General features: G+C 39.1%; 1 protein-coding gene across 1 annotated transcript in view; it reads right to left on the reverse strand.

Annotated features, from left to right (window-relative positions):
- LOC122814411 (zinc-binding protein A33-like) overlaps positions 1 to 22,331 on the reverse strand; it is a 191,540-nt gene that overhangs the window by 139,667 nt on the left and 29,542 nt on the right. Inside the window, exons 2-4 of the mRNA XM_044086994.1 lie at positions 20,028 to 20,123; positions 16,881 to 17,216; positions 1,998 to 2,124 (exon numbers count right to left, since the gene is read on the reverse strand). Of these exons, the coding sequence (XP_043942929.1) occupies positions 1,998 to 2,124; positions 16,881 to 17,216; positions 20,028 to 20,123 (559 nt within the window). The remainder of the gene's footprint in view (positions 1 to 1,997; positions 2,125 to 16,880; positions 17,217 to 20,027; positions 20,124 to 22,331) is intronic.

The following is a 22,331-nucleotide window of genomic DNA, read 5'->3' on the forward strand; positions in this document are numbered from 1 at the left end:
TACATCAGAGAAGTGGCTCTGAAATCTGTAGCATACAAAGCCCTTTCTCCATCTATGTCAGATTAATCTGATCAGTCTTCCTCAGAAAATTATGACTGACTCGCCTGGTTGGTACTGAAGGTTATGTACGTGGATTGACTGCCAGAAACAGCTAATCAGCTAAGATAAGAAAACCATCTTTTCTAACAGATGCCACGTCTTCAGGTGAACAAAGTTTATTTTTTTTTCCCTAATAGGTATCTTGTGTGACTGAACAGAAGAGGATTCTTCGCTAGACACATCCAGGAGCATTCCCTAAACAAACTCTGTGTTCCAATAATGATGGTTCTCCCACGCCAAGATGTGGACACGGAAAACAACCCACACAGCCTAAAGGCTACTGCAGCAGTGGGAATGAGGCAGACTGGCTCTGTCCCAATACCTTTTAATCTCCTCTCCATCAGCTGTGGTTGGTATGGGTGGCTCTATCCTTACATGCTGCAGAACCCCTAAGGTGACACACCACCTGCTCTTGTTCTTACTTCATATCTACCTGTAACAGGTGTATCCCCAATAAAGAGTGCTGGTTTGTCACTGAGAGGACACTGCCACACATGGTTATGATTTGGGGAATTATGCAGACCATACATTATGTATGCTAATTCCTCAGTCTCCTATGTTTTTGCTATACTTACATGTGTACTACACTACGTTCTACATCTCTGGGCCCTTTAAGATGATGCTGTGCTCTCACTTGTCAGTTGTGGCAGAGACCCTTTTTATTTGACATCATTCACTGTCATGTGATGTGGCTGTAACACATGAATTTACCCCATTCGTGTTAGAGGGTGTTAATATTGTGTCAAGTTGTTACAGGAGTATTTTCAATTTGTTTTGCAATGCAGATTATCTTCATAATTTCTGTAACGGAACCAATGATGTACAATTTTATCACGTACACCTTGTCTAATCGGGTAATGCTTGTAAACTACCTGTACCATCTTCAAACTATACTCGTGCAGAAGTTAAATAATTTCCTATGTCACACACTCCCAACAATGTACTGCACTTTTACATGATTATAATGCATTCCGTTACTCTGGGTTTCTGTACTATCCTGTTTTTGGACAGTTTCATATCTGGAAATGGTAAAATACTGGTATGGATTCTCAGGTAATTACATAACATACAAATAAATTATAAATACCTTGAGGTAGGTGCAATACAACAGGACAGCATGTGGATTAGTGACATCACAGAAGGCACATTTAGCCAGATGTAGAGGTATTTGTAACTACACCTTACAAAGGAAGTGCTACTTGGATTGCTGTGAACAGCTAATGATAGTGCAGATATGGATGGCAATATAAATTAGTGTTTAATTAAAAAAAAAATTAAATATGCCACATCTTTCAGACCTTCCCCAATTAATTTAATGAGGCCAAAGTGTCATTGGTATCTGCAAAATGGTCCACAGAAGGCTAACAGGGCAAACACTGATGATAAACGATTAGTCTGAAACAAAAAAGGTATTATACCACTCATGAAGAGAGAGTGATGAGTCATAATATGCATTCCTTGGGGTCAGGAGGGGAAAAGGAGGCATTATGTATGTAACAGAAAAAAAAAAAAAACTTAATAGGTGGTTGCTTCATGGGAAAAAAAAGAACAGCTTGTCAAAGGCATTATGCAGTATAGCAGAATAATTTAAGAAATGAAGCAAAATGACTAAACAAATAAACATCTATAGCTGCAGGCATATGAAAGAATAGTAAAACAGAGAACAAAAGGTTTTATTAATGACAGGTACACTCAGACAAGAATGAGAAGGTTGACATAAGACCACAAGGGGTCAGTAGAGATCAGATGTTGACATTGTCAGAATCATCCGAAGTCAGATGGATAACATATGCTACAAGTGCAGTGTCCAATGTTGAATTATTGTAGCACAGAACTTTAACATCACACTTGTAACTCTCAGAATAAATGCCTCACTTCCTAAGCCAGAATTTACTCACCTACTGATACCAAGGTTTCGTAGTTCTGTATCATCACTTCCCTGTGAAGCTCCTTATCTTGTTTCCTTAATAACTTCCACTCCTCTTCTGAGAAAGCAACAGCAACATCCTCAAAGGTTTCTGGGACCTTAAGAAGACACAAAGTGGACCTTAACTTTTAATTTATTAAAATGAACAGTACAAGCTGTAAACTTTCAGGAAATATAATTAGCCCTCTTTGCCATACCTTTCAACCTGTTATAGCAAGAAATGTGGACAAAGCCATAAACAATGGGGGGACAAAGACCCAAAAATAGGGACAGTTTTTAAATATTGCTCATACAAACTTCAAAAGTTGACAGACTATCACTGTATACTCTGTAGTTCAGGAATTAAGCGAGACACTTTACAAAGCCCCATACAGTTGACATGGCACCAGCATGTGCCAGTCTTTTCACTATCGACCAACAATGACAAATGGCCTCTGCCAGGCTTAAGAACAGCAGCCTGGTAACCAAAGGTCAGGGATAAGTTGGTCAATAAGCACCAATGCTCCACTCTTTATTTATTTCAGATCTTTATTTCAGATCCTTGAAGGCAAATGGCCGAGGTACCAGATCGCTGTAACTGAAATAAAGAGTGGAGCATTAGTGCTTATTTTATGTTTACTTGTGGTTTATCAGTGTTTTTGGTAAGTTGGTCAATCCAAGGTGGAAGATCCAGAGCCTGAGGATGGGCACCAGCAATGGCAGATGATCAATTGTCAAGAGCAACCAAAACAGTAGGTTAACATACGAAGTTAGGAATAAAAAACAAACCATGTAAAAGGATAAAACTAGCTCCTTGTAAATAAAGTCGTAAAAAGAAGCAAAACCAAAGAAGTGATAAACATGTCAGGATGAGAGCAAATGAAATTTAAGTATGAGCGTTTTCGCGTTACTTCCGCAACGCTTCTTCAGATACAAATCAATCAAGACAACCTTCCTACATCAGTTTTAAAGACCAATCAACCACATAAAATCATAGTCACATGATATCATTTTGTCACATGACTTTTCTACTCAAATGCTTACATGCTGAATTTATGTATTTCAAAAAATTATCTAAACATAAACTGAAATACTTGCTATAAACTAACCAAAAAAAAAATCCAAATCTCACTGCAATAATAATAAGATAACTCTTCATTGTCGTGTTGACGTTTCTTAGGTTGTCCTCATTGAAACAAATGTTTGCAAGCACATCATCAGATGACAATGTAAGACTTATAACAGTCTTCGCAGAGCGCTGCAGTGCATGACAAATAAAATAATGCTCATGAAAAACACGTTAACAGGTTATTCATCATCTGATATCATCCTAAGACAAGTGAAAAAAAAACACATCTCAAGGAATTATAAAGCATAATAAATCCCAAACAAATTAGTTGTTTGCTCTGTGAAGACTGTTATAAGTCTTACATTGTCATCTGATGGTTTGCTTGTAAACATTTGTTTCAACAAGGACAACCTAAGAAACTTCAACAGGAAACACGAAGAGTTATCTTATTATTATTATTGCAGTGGGATTTGGATTTTTTTTTTTTGCTTACTTATAGCAAGTATTTCAGTTTATGTTTAGATAATTTTTTGAAATACATAAATTCAGCATGTAAGCATTTGAGTAGAAAAGTCATGTGACAAAATATCATGTGACTAATTTTACTTGGTTGATTGAACCTTAATGTTTTTAAAAAATTATGTAGGAAGATTGTCTTGATTGATCTGTATCTAAAGAAGCGTTGTGGAAGCAACGTGAAAGCACTCCTACTTCATTAAATTTTGTTTGCTCTCATTCTGCCGTGTTTATCTCCTCTTTGGTTTTGCTTTTATTTTATTAACATATGAAGTTATTGATACATACACTGACTGTTGTGAAACTTAGGACTGGCAAAAACAGAATGTCTTTATCAAAAGCCACGTCCTTATGAAAAGCCAACTGCCATACACTTAAGTGGAGCATCCTTGGCTAGGGGTGAGAGGCTTCATATACCACGAGAGACCTTGAGACATGAAATTATAATGTTCTTTTCCATCAAATGATAACAAAAATGGGTACTGGTCCTTCTTCTTAACTCTGCAATGAGGTACGGAACTAAAGAAAATGTTAGGGAGGTACACAAGAACTCCTTGTGCCATTGGAAGACAGTGTGTCAACAGTCACTCCCACTTGCCTTTTGAACCTATAAAAACAGGTGCAGACTGATCTTCACAATGCTTACCTTTAATAAGACCTTGTCATGGTATGTCCTTTTATTCTAGATCTCTACCAGTTTGGCTCAGAGTAGATACATGCTAGTTCACGTCATCATATGAACTGTTTAGGGAAGGATTGTCCATTTATGACCCACTGCCACATGAACATAGCATGTCTGTATAGAGGCATGACCTTGTATATCCAGGCTTGTTAGATACCACATGATGAACTGAAAGAATGACCAAAACTGCTCTAAGCTCATATTAGTTAATGTGGAATCCCATCTCAGAAGGGCCATAATCACTTCATACTATGGGAGCCTTAGTGAAGTCCACAGCTTGCATGTGAATTTGATATTATGAATGAACATTCAACTACAACGAGGGAAAAACACCAGAAAGCTCCTCCAGACTGTTCACAATTCCAGTACCTCATGAGAACAGTAACAGTGCAACTCTAACAGTATTTCCATGAGCAGGTGGTGGATCTGAAGCCAATGACTTTTCATGATCAACTGCAACATCCAAACCTTCACGTGTGCAAATTATGCTATTAAGACTGAGTAGTCACGGAGTCCAGAATGTGCATCAGAATCTGAAATTTGACCCCTTATCACTATGTCATCCAAACAGCCAAGAGAATCATATTGTGGTATCTTAAGGAGCAACATTACAGTGCTCACCTCTGGCCCAGTGAACATCTTGCTCTAAGCTAGGATAAGCAAGGAACTTTTCCAAATGATGATGATGTTAGAGAGCACCCAAAGAAGCATACTCCAGGATGCACTTGGCTAACAATCCATCATCTAGGTACACGAAGACCAGGTGACCATTTTTTTTAGAGACAGGAGACACAATGGGCAAAACTTTATTCAAGACTATCTGCACAAAAAAAAGCCCAAATAGCATCAATTTTTACTGGAATTGTTGTCTACCCACAGGGAAATGGAAGAATCTCCTGTTTAAACACCAACTAATTCTGTGCCAGAGGCATCCATCATATCTAACAGTACCATTTGGGCCCTCAGACACAGCAGAGAAATAAGCCCCTGCAGAGTAAACATGTGGAGTCAAACATGCTTGATATAATGATTGAAGTAAATGAAGTCATTCCTAGGATGGAATTCCTCAATCACTTTTGAAACCATAAATTAACCAGGTGTGCAACTACCACCCCCACCCCACAAATAAATAAATAAATAAATAAATAGAATAAAAAACTAGAAGCTAGAAGACCAGACACAATTCTTTCAGCAGCATAGTCTGGACCTATATCAAAAACTTCACTGAAACAGACTGAGTCACAACTGAAAACTTTTCTGGAAGAAGACATAGGAGTACCACAAAATGGCCGAAGGTGCCCATGTCTTTTTAAGTAAAGAATGACAGTGCTGAAGTACTTTGATGTTTTTTTTTCTTGGCTCCTTAAGTGTATTAATTTTTTATTTTTTTTTTTGTTATGTTTAGAACTTGATGGTACTCTGTGACTGTTTTTTTTAAGATGGCATGAACTGTAGTTATTCCCTCATTGGCATTCCCACACTATAGTCAAAACTAAAATAGGAGCACCAGGAATGTTATCAACCCGGGGAATTTCACCAACCAAAAGAGAGGCAAGGCTAACAGATGCTTGACTGCCTTTTTCAATGTCAAACAAGCCTCTGTTCTGCAGTTCTAACACAGAAAATGGAGAAAGCAGGACAAGGGGAGATAAAAGGTCTCTTCAGTGGGGAGTCAACACACTGATAGAACAATTATGTTTACAACACCTTCCAAGCTTCCAATTAATTGTGCAACTGTTCTTTGGAATTAGTACCTTTCTAATGTGTATTAAATGTACACAGTGTGAGTATTTTTGCAGCTTTATCTACCAGTAAGCCTACATTACCTGAGGAAATAAAAATAACTTAAAACATTCAGAGTTACTCACACTGCTACTACTTCAGATAATTATACTCCTAAGAAATGTACTAGAAACAAGTTGTGGTCTAGCAATGGAATATGAACAGAAAAAAATGCTCTGAATTGCTGAAAAAGCGATTACACATACACTAACACGATGATGTAAATAATAAGAGCAAAACAGTGCAACTTCAACTTAAATGAATCAAATGTAAAATAAGACTTTGGAGTCTATATTATAACTTCGAATTATTAAAAGAGCGAATGCTCTTTAATCGAATCCTTAAAACCGAAAGCAGTAAATCCCGAATAAATGAAACAGTGATTTTTTTCCAGGGGAAAAAAAATCACTGGTCAGCAAAAAAAAATGCAAACACAAAATAAAGTGGAGGGCTTCGTCTCCCTTATTTAAATATACCAACTCCAAGATCGCACCACAGTGGAGGAAATGGCAAAGTCCCGAAAACGGCCCAGAGACTTTTTTCCCTGAGAAAAAATCGCTGTTCTGTGTTCAGGATTTAGTGCTTTCGATTTTAAGGGGTCGATTAAAGAGCGTTCTCACTTTTAATTATTTGAAGTTATAATATAGACCTGAATATTTATATCTCTAAGAAAGCTGTCAAAGCAAGATGCAGCCTGGGAGTGAAACTACAATCAAGAAAGAAGTGAATAATTAAAAAAGGTATGCACAGATGCACCAACATTAAAATAATATCAGGTATGAATAAGCAATTTATTTTGTAAATAAATGCTACTCAGAATGGCACAAGAGCTGTGAGCTACAAAATGGAGAGAACAGTCACTTGTGGATTAACAGAAATTACAGATGGATAAATCATGGTGCTCTGATAGGAAAAAATGTAAGCATCGATGTATGGATACAAGGTATCCTGCAAATGACTATGGCAAATTTCATGTGAGAATAGACCATGATCTTCTGTAATGCATACTGAAAAAGCCTATATGCAAAAGGTGATATGAAAGTAAAGCACAGACAAACTACATGTAGCAGAAATATTGAGAAGAACATATTTATCAGAGAAGCAAGAAGACTTCCTAGCAGTAGTAGAGACCCTTTTTGGTTAAGTTGTATAAAATGTTAAATCATTTTTAGTAAACACGCAGCAGAATAGAAAGTGTGAGACATTTTATATAAACCTACATTGTTTAGTACTAAAGATGCAGCCAAGATGTGAAATGTGTCAAGCTGTATAGAAATATATAAATGCATCACACATGCAAAACATCACAGCAGGTTCCACAAGCAAATGGAGAAACCACTGCATCCAGTACACACCAAAGCTTTGGGTTACACATTTGCAGTGTAATCAAGAAGTATGTATGGCCCAACTCTCCACACTGACGAGGTGAGGGACAAATACTATGTGAAGCAGCTAATGCAAATGTCCAACAGCTGATCCATACTGCCACAAGGGCCTGCACATTCTCCTGTCAGAGGGAAAAAAAACATTGCTAAGAGACAAAAAGCATATGGTTGTTAAAACGGAGCAATATTTGTCAGGGCAGTCCACTCTATTTAGGTCCTTGAGAAGGACAGCTTTTCAGATGTCACTAGCCAGAATTCACTTGGAATTGGCTAGGAAGGCAGGTGAAACAAGTACACAGCAGTTGTTCTTAACATTCCTGCAGCTATGTTAAAAAACATGATTTTGATGACAGTACACTGAGTACATAAAAGTGATTGCTAGGCCAACTATTACACCTGATAAGCTAACAAGCTTGAAAATGTCCATGGCTACCATCTGAAATAATTTCCTTGGTAAGAGACAAGACTACTAAAGTAGCTTTGGGTTCATCTCCTGTCTTGGCAACCTTGTGGCGCTCCTCACACATCTCACAAATTTCACAGTAGACTCTCATGTGTCCCTTTGGGACGTCTATACAATACAGAGCATAGATCTCATGCAATTTTTGGTCAATAGAAAGACAAAACTTCTTTATGCACTTTATGTTCCAATGTTCCAAAAAAAGCAATCACATAGGCTATGGTGAGAAATGCCAAAAGGCAGGTCCTTGGGATTACCAGCTGCTGTACTCACTTCTCTTCCCAGCCCCATTCAGGCTCCTAGGTAGCAAGACATTTCCCTGCAGTACATTTGGTTGGGGACACATGCCTTAAGTGACATTCAGCTGCACGGACATTTGGCTGTTCCAAATTCCTTGTGAACAAACAGAAGCATGTAGTGCCATGCCTCCAGCTTCAATAAACAAGTGCATCTGGGCAGGGGAAGTATTGTGTTTTTGCTTAATGTACAGTACAGACTTATGTAAGTCAAACTTACAAAAAAGTGTGCTACAGCATGGAGGAAATCCTGCATGCTACAGGAGTAACACATATGCTCCAGTATGGATTTTAGATAATGTTCCCTAGACAAAGTGAAGGGGGTAATGGTCCACATCAATCAACAATAAAGGCACTGCCCATTCTGCACTGCATATTTACTGTCACTAATATGCCCACTGGGAAGCTTGCTGCAGATGCCTGCCATACTACCTGCTGTCTCTTGGTGCTTTGAAGGTCACGTGCATTTGGTTACTGAGGATGTGAGCATGACATAACATGCTTCTCTTTGTCCACAGGAAATTGCAACAGCCATATGTCTCTACAGCTCAATGTCACTTCATCGATGTGCCAGAGAACTGGAAAATAGCAATTGTGGTAGCCTCGTACAATGGAGGGGGGCAGTGAGCTATTGGCCTGTTTATTTCATACCAGTCACCGGGAAAATCATGGACAGAATCCTGAGAACAAGGCGGGTAGTACTACTGAGGACAATAATCCTCAGTACAGCAACCAGCATGCAGTCAACCCAGAAGGAGATATCAGTCAAACCAAATCCTGTTTTATAACCCATGTTATAGCAGAATGTCATATGCAATGAAAACTTCTAAACTTTACAGAATAAAGATAGATTCTGGGGAATAAGCCCACACTTAACAGACTACCCCTAAGCAATAAGATCATAGGAGTTTAATAGGCTATCAACCTGGAGGCCATTTCAAGTCAATTCATCCCAATGTAATACCATAGATATTCTAATCAATATCCAGGATTGCATTTAGTAATGACTGCCCATGTCCAGGAAAGTTGTGGGAACTTTCTCCAGTAAGAATTTACAATGTCCCATCCACTTGTCCAGGTTCCTCTTGAACAGTGTCATAGAGGTGCCCTGTTTCACATGAATTGGTAGCCTGTTCCAAAGATGCAGCAGTCACTGGGAGACAAATCTGTCCCTCCAGCATGTCCTATTTAAGTCACAGGCCATATTTAGGTGCCTGGAATGGGTACTCTAGTCATATCTGATTTACATATATGCAGCAAGTTCATTAGGTTTGGGTCTGAGAGTGCTCTATAAGTCAGGCATAAGTCTCCCTTTAGACGTCTATACAATACAGAGCATAGTGACAGGGACTTTATTCAGTCTGTGTATGGCACGTGCTCGAGTCCTTTGATATTTTTTATTAGAAACCTCTGAGATCTCGCCAAGTGCTGCAGGTTCTTTATACGGTACATTCCGAACAGAGGGCATTATACTCAATTATGGACCGGATTAGTGTCATGTATAGAGGGGTTATAATCTCCTTTACTCTCGAGGAGATAAGTTTACTAATTAAGTGTGCTACACAAAAAGCCTTCCTTACTACAGTAGACACATAGTGGTCAAAGTTAAGGTCGCACTCTATTTGTGATTCCAAAACCCTCACCACTTCATGGGTACTTAGGGTGCTGTTGTTAATTTGACAGTGTGAAGGGACATTGCTTTTGCCAAAGGGAATGATGATGCACTTCTCTGCATTCAGTTTGAGACTGTGACTAAGACACCAGTCATTAGTCTGTGTAAGACCCTCCTGCTGTATACTAGCATCATCTGAGGATACGTGGTCAGCCACAACTGCTTAGTTTTGGCCTGAACTTCTGAGAAGTTTATACCAAACAGTAGGGGGCCCAGCACTGACCCTTGTGACACCCCACTGGTTGATGTGGAGTCACCCACATTGATGGTGTGTGTCCAGTTTTTGAGCCAATTGGCAACCCATCTTACAACATCCAGTTTGCTATGTTTATCGGTAATGCCTGAGTATGAGATTGTGTCAAAAGCCTTTGCCAAATCGAGGTATGCCGTGTGCATAGATATGCCATCATCAATGGCCCTGGTCACATTTTCAGAGAAATCAATCAGATTTAACAGGCAGGATCTGCCCTTGATGATGCCAAATTGGGTTGGCTCCAGGGTTTGGAGGTTGCCCAGGTCCATAATGATACACTGGCCTTACAGAAGAGGCTGGTCAGGCTTATGGGTCTGTAATAATGTGGGTCTGTTGCTAGGCCACCTTTGTGGAGGGGAATAACTGTTGCTGTTCTCCATTCCACAGGAACAAAGCCTGTGGTGAAGGCTATGAGTGAAATGGGTACTTAATGGTGATGCTAGTTCATGTATTAGCCTGTTTAGAAGACAGCCTGGGATGCCGTCTGGTCTCATAGCAGCTGTGCTTTTTGGCTTGGACAAGGTTTTAATGATCAGCTCTTCAGATATATAAGGTGGGGGGAGGTCTGTGATACATTTGGAGGGGATAAGGGAGTAAAAGTTTCACCAAACCTATCTGCTAGCAGGTTTGCTATCTCTGTGGGGTCAGTATGTGTGATACTGTTGTTCACTAGTTCTGCACATGCTTGGGTCCTACCTTTTAGGCTAAGTACGTAGCTGTAAAAGGCCTTATGATTATCATTGGCTGTGCTTGCTTGTTTTTTCCTCAAAGGAGCCCTTAGAGGATTTGATATGTTGACTTATTTGCCTGTTGAGGAGGATGCTTTTCCATTTGTTGGGGCCTCACCTTTGTTTTCTTGGACAGCAAATTTTTGCGTTTATTTTAAAGTTTGTTGATGCTGGATGTCCACCATGGTGACTTGGTTTTACTTGAGGCTCTGGCTTTGATTCTCTCTGGTACAGCAAAGTCTAAACACTTATGCAAGTGATTGTACAGAGCTTTAGTGTAAGCTTCAGTGCAGTTACCACTTCCAGCTGGGGGTGGGGCTTGGAATGCTTTTTACCTTCACCTAGGAGGGTATAGTTTGTCTTGGTGAAGTTTTTTAGCCCAATTTCACTCTTTGTGAGTTCTGGTGTTAGTGCCAGCTCATAGGTGACTGATTTATGGTCAGACTTAACTAATAAGGTTCCAACAGTTGTGGCAGTGTATCTGTTTGACATGTTAATGAGGACCAGATCTAATATGTTTGTTCCTATTGTCAGGGTATGAACAATTTGTTCCAAGACATTTGAGCTAACAAAGTCAAGGAACTTTTGTGCTAGTGAGTTAGGACTAGCACACATTTCCCAGTTGATGGTGGGATAATTGAAATCCCCCATAACCAGTTCGGGAATATCTGGATTGACCCCAGTTTGGTCAAGTAGGCTGTGAAAAACTGAGGGACTGCCAGCCCAGCCAGATAGAATTTTATAAATAATTATATGTCATTGTAAATATTAATATGATCCACAGGCCTTGTTTCACAAATGTAAAGAAAACTGCATTATGCGTTGAACTTCAAAAATGTAACCACAGTGCACTCTGATGAGTAAAGCATTTTATGACTGTTTGATCTCAAGCTAGGAAATTCTTTCTACTGTGCTAAGACAGAGATAATTACTAGGTTTTACATGTAAAGTGTCTCTTACTGCTGTGGTTTCCTGGCAGGTGCAGATTACAAAAAGAAATGTTAAAATTTTAATTTCTGTGACCCTGGGAAACTTAAGTAGAAGTGTCAAGAATTATGTAATCTGAAATGACTCAGCAGTAATGTGCATTATCAAGTTAAGCGCTATCTCAGAAAGAATGTTTAGCATTTTGTATTTTGTTCTGAAGGTGACAACAACCCACCAGCACTCTGCCTTGTAAGTAGACTTTAGAACATAGGAATATAGCCATATTGGTCTAGCTGTTTTCTATACTTATGTTAGACTATACTACAGTATTGTTTTAAAGTATTTTTCCTGCGATTTCTGAACTCTCTGTTATCACTTTGTTGAATGGATGAGTATTGTCTTGTGTTTTTATTATTTATTATTAAATATTTTTAAACCGTTCAACTGTGGCTGATTTGTGTAGAAATAATTCAAGCTCTCAGGTACTTGCATGTATTTGGTGATACTGTATAAGCTACTCCAATAACCTTAGCCCTGGGTTACACTTACTATTTGGATAACACTAATAGCACACAGTGGAATTGGTCACCCTTTGGGAAGGGCCTTATAGTAGCTGATAAGTAGTGGTTGGTGGCAGTGATTTCTACCTTATAGTCTGGGCAGGAGGGGGCATAGCTGGAGAGACTGTGCCAGCCTTCCCCAGGAGTGTCTGTGTGTTTGTATATAATTCATATCTCAAAGTGTGTGTTTGTCAGCTACTTGGGCAGGGACACAAAGCACTGGTTGGACAGAGAGGGTGCTGGATGTTTTGGCTTGACCACTCAGCTGAGATCTGTACCCTATAGCTATGCCAGTGGGGAGTCTTACTGGGGATCTGGAAAGAAAGGGAGAAACCAGACCCAGACTGATTGTGATCTCTGTGTGCTCTTAAGGGAAATTGTACTTCACTGTGTGTGTACTTGTTATCCTCCCAATGTGGACCCCCCTCACTGGTGCTAGTGGTGAGGATTGAGGCTCCTTGATTACTGGGCCAGTGCATGGGCGTCACATAGGCTTTCTGCGTGTCATGACCCATGGAGGGGATCTATAACTGGCTATGAATTGAATGGGGGCCTTACACACAGTAACCTCTACTTGGAAAATCTCCATGGAATTGTCTAGTCTAACTAGACGGGAGGTGAACTTATCTCTAATACAGATAGAAACACCGCCTCCTTTGGTTCTCACATGTTCGTTTTGTGGTCTGAAGCTGTGGAAGACATTGTAGCCTTGCAAGCCTGGCATACTTCCTGAGGCCTTGAACAATGTTTCTCTGACTGCACAGACATCTACATCTTCCAGTCACAGAAGTGCTTCCAGGGTGTGCAGTTTTTGGTTTAAACTCCTAGTGTTTAGCAGCATGACCCTTATTTTGTTATGATTGGCAAATTTCATGTCTGTTAGTTTGTTTTTGAGGCCTTGCCTAGAAGAGGCACTATGGGGGGGGGGTGGCAAAAGCCTTTGTCAGCAGCCGAAAACCTAGTGGTGCCAGATGCAAACTGTCTCTGGCAAACCAGCAAGGTTTGTCGACCACGGCTTCCCAGGCTGCCAGAAGCTGGATCCCCTTTGAATGACACCAAAAACTAAGACAATTATTGAAATCAATCATTTTTTTTTTTTGTTTACATTGTGGCACCATTCTAAGTGAGGTTAGTATGCTGCTCAAGGCTAGGGACATACCTTCCTGGGACACATACTCAATCATGTCTCTCTTCATTCTGTCCAGTGAGGTTCTCAGGTCATTCAACATGAACTATGACAGAGTCATAATGGTACTTGCTGCTGAGAGACCTGAGTGCATGTGTGATGTGACAACTCCTGGCACACAACATGCAGCTGACTGTGGCTTTCTCCTTGCCCAAGCTGGTGAGTGGGACATCTGTGTGTCTCACTATGGAGTCTCCAATGACAAGAAAATTTGTTTTTTGAGTGTTACGCCTTATGGGCTTGGTAGGAGATACACTGGTGTTACCATGTGTCATGGGTACTGTGGGAACTGTTTTATTTGTAGTAGTCTTGTGTTTTGGAGGTTTCTGGTCTTTTGGTAAGGAAGGCATTTTTTGAGAGAACCTCCACCTATGTTGATTTTTATGTTTGATGCATACTACATGTATGAATAGTGGTACTATGAGCATGAGTAGTGGTGGGTGGGTTAACAACCTCAGTGTTACTGTTTCATGTGCAAGAGAGCATGGATTTGAGATTCTTGGTGTAGATGCATCTCTCGCACTCTGTACTAGACAGAGTTATTAGTAGAGGGTTGTCAGTGTACATGAGGCATTTGCTACACTGCCTCAGGGGACCCAAGTCAACAAGGTTGGCAGGAGAAACAAGGGTACTCCAACTGTCCAGAACACTAGGATGAAGATCTGTTATCACAAAGGAGAGCTTTTCAGGACTGATCAAGTAGGTATTCCGTGAATGGATATTTCTGCCAGAGGGGGGAGGGGGTTGCTGGTGGTTCAATAGGTCACAGCTCACTAGCAGTATTACTTTGACAGGAAATGTACCAAGGATGAGGACTACACAAATGTGCTACAGCTGTATCTAAGGGAAGAATTGTAGACTTCATCTGTCCAGCTATGGCACACAGTTGCACATCAGTAAGTGATGCTGCCCAATGTGCAAACAAGCAGAAACCTGCTCAAATGCAGGGTTTAAATGCCATAAGCTAAAAACTTGAAACAAAATTAAAAAGGTTCAAAAGGACCAATGAGGATGCTTACTCTAAGCCCCAGACCAACCACCCTTCACCAGACAAGTTAAAATCAGCACACTCCTTTCACTAGAGTACAGAAGGGCCCTTTCCAATCACAGATAGTCGGGAAAATGTGCTCAGAACAAATAGCCACTATAAACACCCCAGATGCAGTAAACCTGTATTTGGACTAGACTACAGCTACTAGCGACCCTAGTTTCAGAGGGAAACACTTCAGAATGTTTAACACAGCAGAAAAATAGCAGAGTCACTACAAAAAAGAAATAAATTTTAAACAGCAGAAAAACAGCAAGGAGATTATAAAGAATGTTTTAAACATCTAACAAGTAATTTTAACACTGCTTGGTGGGGAAACCAATAGAAGCAGAACAGATTGCTTTGCAACAGTGAAAAGTACCAGCAAATTCTTAACAGATATTCTGTAAAATGCTAAAGAAATTTAACTTGTCCTCATGTCCATCAGGCAGCTTACCTCCCTACTGTCTAAAATAGACGCTGCCTACCCACTGTCTACACTATTAAGTAGACCCATTAAAGAAAGCCCCTTACTCTATCCACTCTACAAATAAGGCCTCCCAACTGAACTTGGATTATATCAATCTATTTCAGTACTTCCCTTTTCAAAACTGCTTGGAAAGTGTGTGCACCATTAATTACTACATCATGTCAGTAAACACAGCCTTTTATTTGACTGCCAACACAGTTTTCAGCCTGGTCATGGTACACAAACAGCATTCATTCTCTTTACAATCAGATTACATCACAGCTTAATGATATCTGCTCAGATGATGTCATTATTCTTGGCCAACCAAAAGTGTTCATCATAGTCAACCATAATATCCTTATATCTAGACTTACCAGTCTTAGACTTGATTCTTAAACCCTAAACAGTTCAACAGCTACTTCTCTGAATGCAATCAGGCAGTCGTATATTATAATAATATCTCACTCCCCACCCTGTAAGCCTAGGTGTATCCCAATGTTGTGTTCTTGGCCACAACTGTTTATTTGTCAATGATACACCCCCTTTTTAACATCCTACTGAAGTAATAAAATACAGAGATGAAACCTTCCCTGTTTTCACATCCGGTAGGTAAGTATCGTATACAACATGTAAAACATATCAATATAATACATTAAAAAATATTAAATTCAAATACAGTAATACTACAATTCAAGGGTTTATGGTCTTCCAGCCTGATCATCTAACCTTATCCCCACAAATGCCATACTTCCTAAAATTACAGATTGGATAATAACCACACCCAGCAATATAAATTCAAACTCATAGGGCTTCAGTTTGTTCCCAGCTCAGATATGAACCACCACATTGATTTGGCTATACACAAACTCAGCCATAAAGTAGTCTCTTTGCATTCCATTGTGAACTTCCAAACATACCTATTTTTTTCTCTCCCTCAACTGAATTATGCTGTTCATCCACCTTTACTAACCTAAACTCCTCCTTTACAGATAAACTTAAGTGTGCTTATCACAGTCTCTTGTTTATTGTCCAGTTACTCCCCTATATTGTATACCTGCTTATGTCTAGTGACTAATAATTAAAATGACCCTGAATAAAAAAATGCTCTTTTTTTACTCTTACAGTAGCTGACTCTGTTCTACACAAGCAGGACAACTGCCCATCACACCACTCACTAAACCAATGGTATAATCAAGCCACACCTCTGTCACCACTCTAACCACAACTTTGTCATACATTTCTCCCTCACCACATCCAAAAAGTCTGAAACAAATTTCTGCATAATCTAAGAGACAATGCAAATACCATCTCCATTTCAAACTCTAAGGGGGCAGCTGATCTTACCGAGTTATTTAATTGTAACTGCTCCCTGACATCTATAGTTAAAAGTCCTTTAAATGCAATCAGTTCATTCATGTTCATGTTAACGTTCTTCAAGGTGCATTCAAATGTGACGCTCTCTGTGAAACTAGTCCATATCAGGAAGAGTACACTCACTGTCTGCCGCTAAACATCTGTCAATACTAAGGCAATGGTCACACCAATGAGTTATTACCGACTCTAATGTCTCATGTAGTACTGGATTATTAATAATTCATAACTGACGGCGAAATCCTGTGGAGAACTCGGACTGATTTTCATTTTTATTTCTTTTGTTGAGATTGTGTACTGATGTACATGGTCTGTACCGGAGCTTACCCTCTTGAGCTTCTACCAAAAATAGACTCAGTTCAGATGAATTCTTACCCTCGATAAATGCAAAAAAAAAAAAGAAATACAAATACTGATTCATCATCTCATCTTCCACAGTCAATTGTTAGAACAAAAATAAATAAAAGTAAAAATAAAAAAAAGCATACTTACGGTTAGTATATGAACAGACTCCTGCTGCCTGAGCTCCAAGTTACTCTCACGAGTCTTCTGAGTGGCTATAAAATCTTTTTCAGTGGATTCAAAATTTCGTACTTTTTTCATAGTCACTGCTTTTGTTTCCTTATTCCCGAGCTCCAAGGTACCAGACACTACCACAGGGAAGGAAATATCGTGTTTAACACTCTGAAGACTTCCTTCAGTTTCTTTTAGAATGTTTGCTCTTTCTTCCTTAAATTGCTGGATCAGTTTCTGTTCCATGTCTTTGAGACACTGATGCAGTTTTGCATATTTTTGACTAATGTGTAGTTCCAAATTAAATGTATCCTCCTAGGAAACAATGAAAGGAGAATGTTTTATACTGAGTAGACCTTTATTAAAGTTTAGGTGAATCAATATGTGTTTTTACAGTAACAGCTGAGCAGATGGCAGCCCACTGATAGAGAAAAGTCTTCTGTCTTCATTATTCTTGAGTTCAGGATGGGATCAAAATTGGCAAACAGTATGGCTCTCAAGGGAGGTAAAACCAGCCTCTGATGCTCTGGGATGCATACCCCAGTACACAGATAGCTCCCCAAAGTAGATCAGGAGTCAATGCAGAGAGGCTGTTTCACATTTAAGTACATGAAGATGGGATGGGATAAAAACATTGTCAAGAAAGAAGGATGCAGGTGCCTAATGGTAGACATTTTGGAATATCTTTTAAAACATTCTTTGAGCCAATATGGTCCACATTGAACTAACTATCCCAAGACATTTATGATGTGCAACACACCTTCTTACAAGAAGTGCCAAGCCACAAAGTGGCAATAATCCCACTAGGAAGACCAGTGACTTTGGTGGAAGACAGGTTACAATGTTAGATGAAGGCCATACGTGTGACATCAAGGTATCTTATAGAATACGATAGCGTTTAAAACGAACTGTGTGGGGTGGGTGAATCCAAGGTCCACTTCTACAATGTGAAAAAAATCTCAACATGCATCCCTAAAATATCTCTAGTGCCATTCAAGCACACCATACTCAAATGGTTTCTAATCTAACTATAACTATACATTTTGCACTGGGTCATTATGTGGTTTGTGTTTGAAGTCTGGGAATAGTCATGTGATGTCGAATGAATAAAGGGGATCTGTGGTGTTTCAGAACACATATAGGATGCAGGACATTTCATGTTAGACTAGATATAGAAGAGATGAGAGATAAAGGTTCATACTAGCCTACGTGGTTAAGAAACATATCTGCAATGCATAACCCAGTCAAGCACATATAAAGTGATGAAGCCAGACATGTGATATAAGATGGTGCTTAGAAAGTATATGTGATACAGAACATCTTGTCCTGGTCTATGTGGATGCAGAACAGCAGCAAGATACAGACTGGTTTATGCACATCTACTGTGTTGACTAACAAGTCTGTAATATAGACAGCTCATCTGGGTCTCTGGTTTGGAAAACACATGGGGTACACAATTCATAGGTTTCTAGGATGGGAAACAAACAACTGACACAGAAGAGTTCATGTTGATGGATTGGCCTGCTATATGGGCATATAACATTTAAAATGGATCCTAGAGGTCAATGGGTTGCACCAGTGTTTCTGATATGAATGACTTTCTGTGACTATGGTATGGGAAATACACCTGTGGTACACAGTTGCTCATGTGGGTTTGCAGAGATGAAGAATCTTCTAGTCCTGTAAGGCTAAGAAATACACCTGTGTCCAAAAATAGCTCATGTGGTCCTAGGAATTTGGGCCATATAAATATGAGAAAGAGAATGTCTCAAACAGGCCTGTGGGTTTAATCTACATAAATCTGCTGGCCTGTGCGATTGTCAACACTTGTGTGATATACACTACTGTTCATGTGAGATGGCCGATTAGTTTGAATAATATAGATGTGTTGCTAAATGCTTATTAAGGTTACAGGATTTAATTATTTACATCTGTGGCACAATGTCACTTGTGTGGATGTATGGACTTCTTATTGGTCTGTGGGACTGGGGAAGCAAATGTATGATGCACCTCGTGCATTTCCTTGGTCTCATGAGCAGATCTGTAATGCAGAATGACTCACATTGGTCTGTTGGCCAAGAGATACATGAGTAACATAGAACAACCTTCAGTGGATCAATGAGGATAGAAAAATATCTATGAAACTGTGGATTTGCAGTACATATTCCTATGCTGCAGAATGTCTTGTGTGGAGCTATGCAGCTGAAAAACAAATCTGTATTACATGACAGCTTGGTTTCATCTCCTAATGAAGAAAACTTTATTCTAATCAAAAGGCAAAGTACAATGTACAGAGTTTGGTAGTTGTTGAACTGAAACAGATTCATGTATCTAACCATTTCAGATAAAATGACCAATTTTTCTTTACCATTAAACACCAAGGGATAGCTAATATTTAGGCTTTTTAATAGAGAAATTGCCGTTTAAATAACTTCCTATATATATTTTAGTCAGCTTTTCAATTGTATATCAGGCCAATCCTGTGCAATCGGGAATCGCACCTTACTTCACTTCTGGCTTCCACACTTACAGTGTCATAAACTACATACTATGCACAGCTACAATTTTCAATGGGCAGCTGCAATAAATCATTTTGCGATGGAAACAAAAGGGAATGTAAATAATAATAGCAATATTTTAAACAGATGGTTATTTATGTTTCAAACAATATCATTATATAATAACAATAAACCATGGTAGGGCTGTGGGGAAAATACTAATGATCAGTTCTATGCCATAATACGCAACTGTTTATGTGGTTCAAACATTTATTTTATGAAATACCTCATACAAACCACTGTCACACAAAATGAATAATGTGTTAAAAATCAGTTTTAAATACCAACTCTGAGATATGTCAGACTTAGCAACAGTATACCCGCTTTTATCGTTAACAGTTAATAACAGTTCGCTTTTGCTTCAACATTATCCAGTCATAACAACAATTATGATTCAGTCAGCAAGATTCTTGCAACCTCTTTTCACAGATAATCAGTCCAACATACATGCCATTAAATTAATTAGTTTTAACATAACATGAGACATACCACAAATGCACAACAGATGCTTTAGTCAGGTCTAATTAATTATATTGCATTCAGAATATTTATAATTCACCTCACTTACTTGTATACTTAGGGTTTCCTTTTCCTGATGGTTTTGCACATATTTTAAATCTTCTGCTTTGGATTCTAAGGTTGTTAAAGGTGTTTTCATGTTGTCCTATGGATTAAAACAATGGTTAAAAAATACACGATTAAACCACGTAACAAACCTGTTGGCTGCAAATGGAATTTGATAACTTTACATACAAGGGGTGCAAAACACCAAGGTGGCAACTACACCTGCCATCAAGAGTGTGAGAGACACAGACACTGCAGTGTGCTTTAAGACCCACTGATGGAGGGACGGGTATGACAAATGTTATGTATTTAACTGTAAGTACAGCATGAACAATTCCAGTAATCACATTTAAAGGACAGTAAAGGTATAGCCTCAGAATGCAAATGGATTCTTTCATGCAAATAAAATAAGGAAGAGACATACTGAAAAAAAATAACTGCTGTCATACTTCTCCTTTAGATGGTAGTCCTATAACAGTACTAGGCAATGGGTAAAGATCCTACTATCGCCAGCTGGTCAGTTTCTATATGTAATGGATTGAGTAATGTGTAAATCTGCTAGGTAGCCTACTATGTAATTTTATCCGATTCTCTAGCCTAATAACAGTACCTGACTATTTGTTATAACGTTTGCTCTTCTAATCACTAAAAATATTCTATATGTAATTTGTATTGTCTGCCCATCTAATCTCTGTAAATAATATATTTGTTATTTATTTGTAATATGTGACATGTTATGATGATTTGTTATTCCATGGAGCTTTTCTCCCCGGGCCTCCGCTGAAAATGGACATACATCCAGTCGGACTATCCCGGTCAACAAATGTAAAATAAATAAATAAATAAAATTCAGCCACAGATTCTAAAACTCTGCAATGATCATCACACTGATCACTGCTGCAGTAGCCCAAACTGTTAGGCAGTTCAAGCTGAGCTGACTAAAAGGCAAGATTGAGTGCAAAGCCCTTCTGAGCTTTAATGCCACCAAAGGATATGCTCCTCTAGGGCTTTCAGGGATCGACGGTTGGCTTGTGCTTTCCTTTGTAAGATAGATAAGTTCCCTTTGGGTGAAAAAAAAACTTCCATTTTCTTAATTTTGTTGACGTTTCATTACTTTCCTCTTCAGGACAGTTATTTTAAAGCTAGGAGTGTTTTAACGTACTGTCTTGAGACTGCAATGAACTTTTAAAAGAAGCACTCTTTTGGTCAGTCAGCTTAAAAGTGGTGTAAAATAACTGAAAATATTTTTTTCTTTGCAGAAATTGTGTTTATTTTACTTTTGTTGGACTGGCATAGAGTTATAAAGTGCTTTTTACTGTGTTGTTCTGTCAAAAAATAACTTTTGTAGACTGGCAGTGTTTACCGGTAATTGCTGCTTGACTTTCCCGGGAAAGAGGTATCATTTTTGGCTTGAACATGGAACACACTACCAGTCCCATAGCAAGTTAGCAACTTGCCTCAGCTGCAGCTGGGTGACTCTGCTCTGGCCATTTGTTGTACCTCAGATCGCTCATCTTTTACCCTGGACCACACTACACTAGCACCTACACAGCCACTATGAACTTTGGGTTACCCACATCCTCACGTCTATATTACATAATCAAACTTTTAAAAGTTCGAATGTCATATGGTCTACACCATATCATAGAACTTTTAAAAGTTCGAAAATGTAATAAAAAAAATAAACCAAAGAAAAAACCTACCTGAATGGTTTAAGCATGAGGGGCAAGCCCCCCCCCCCGTGCCCTCCACACCCCCCACTCTTTAATTATACCAACTCTGAGATCACACTACAGTGCAGAAAAGGGAAATCTTCCCTTTCCGCACTATACGGAGATCTCTGTTGAAGCATTCAAACTTTTAAAAGTTCGATCATATGGTGTCAACCATATAACGTTCGAATTTTTAAGAGTTTGACAATCTGATATAAATCCACATTCTCTGCAGTATTTAAGATCCTGTCAGTGGGCAAGGGAGAACCACACTTGTTGGTCCTGGGAGAGGGAACAGGAAAGGTTTCCTAGTTATATCAGAATACTGTGCCCACCCCTGGGGAAGCTACTGCTGTTAGTAACAATGCTGGCCCAATTTTTCCAGTGAAAAAGAAACAGAAAATCAGGCATGTATTTACTCCTCCTAAATTTTCTTTGGATAGGAGTAGTTTACTGGGTCTGGCTCTGGGTTTAGTTCAGGCTACTGATCCTTCTAGTAAAGTAGTTTCTGGTAAAAGATGAAGGAATCCCTCTTTTCCTGAAGAGATTCAAGATACTGAATCTGAACAGGAAGATGCAAGAACAGATGCAGTTTT

This window comes from Protopterus annectens, chromosome 10.part0 (assembly GCF_019279795.1).
Source record: "Protopterus annectens isolate FY-2018-M chromosome 10.part0, PAN1.0, whole genome shotgun sequence".
NCBI classification, from domain to species: Eukaryota; Metazoa; Chordata; order Ceratodontiformes; family Protopteridae; genus Protopterus; species Protopterus annectens.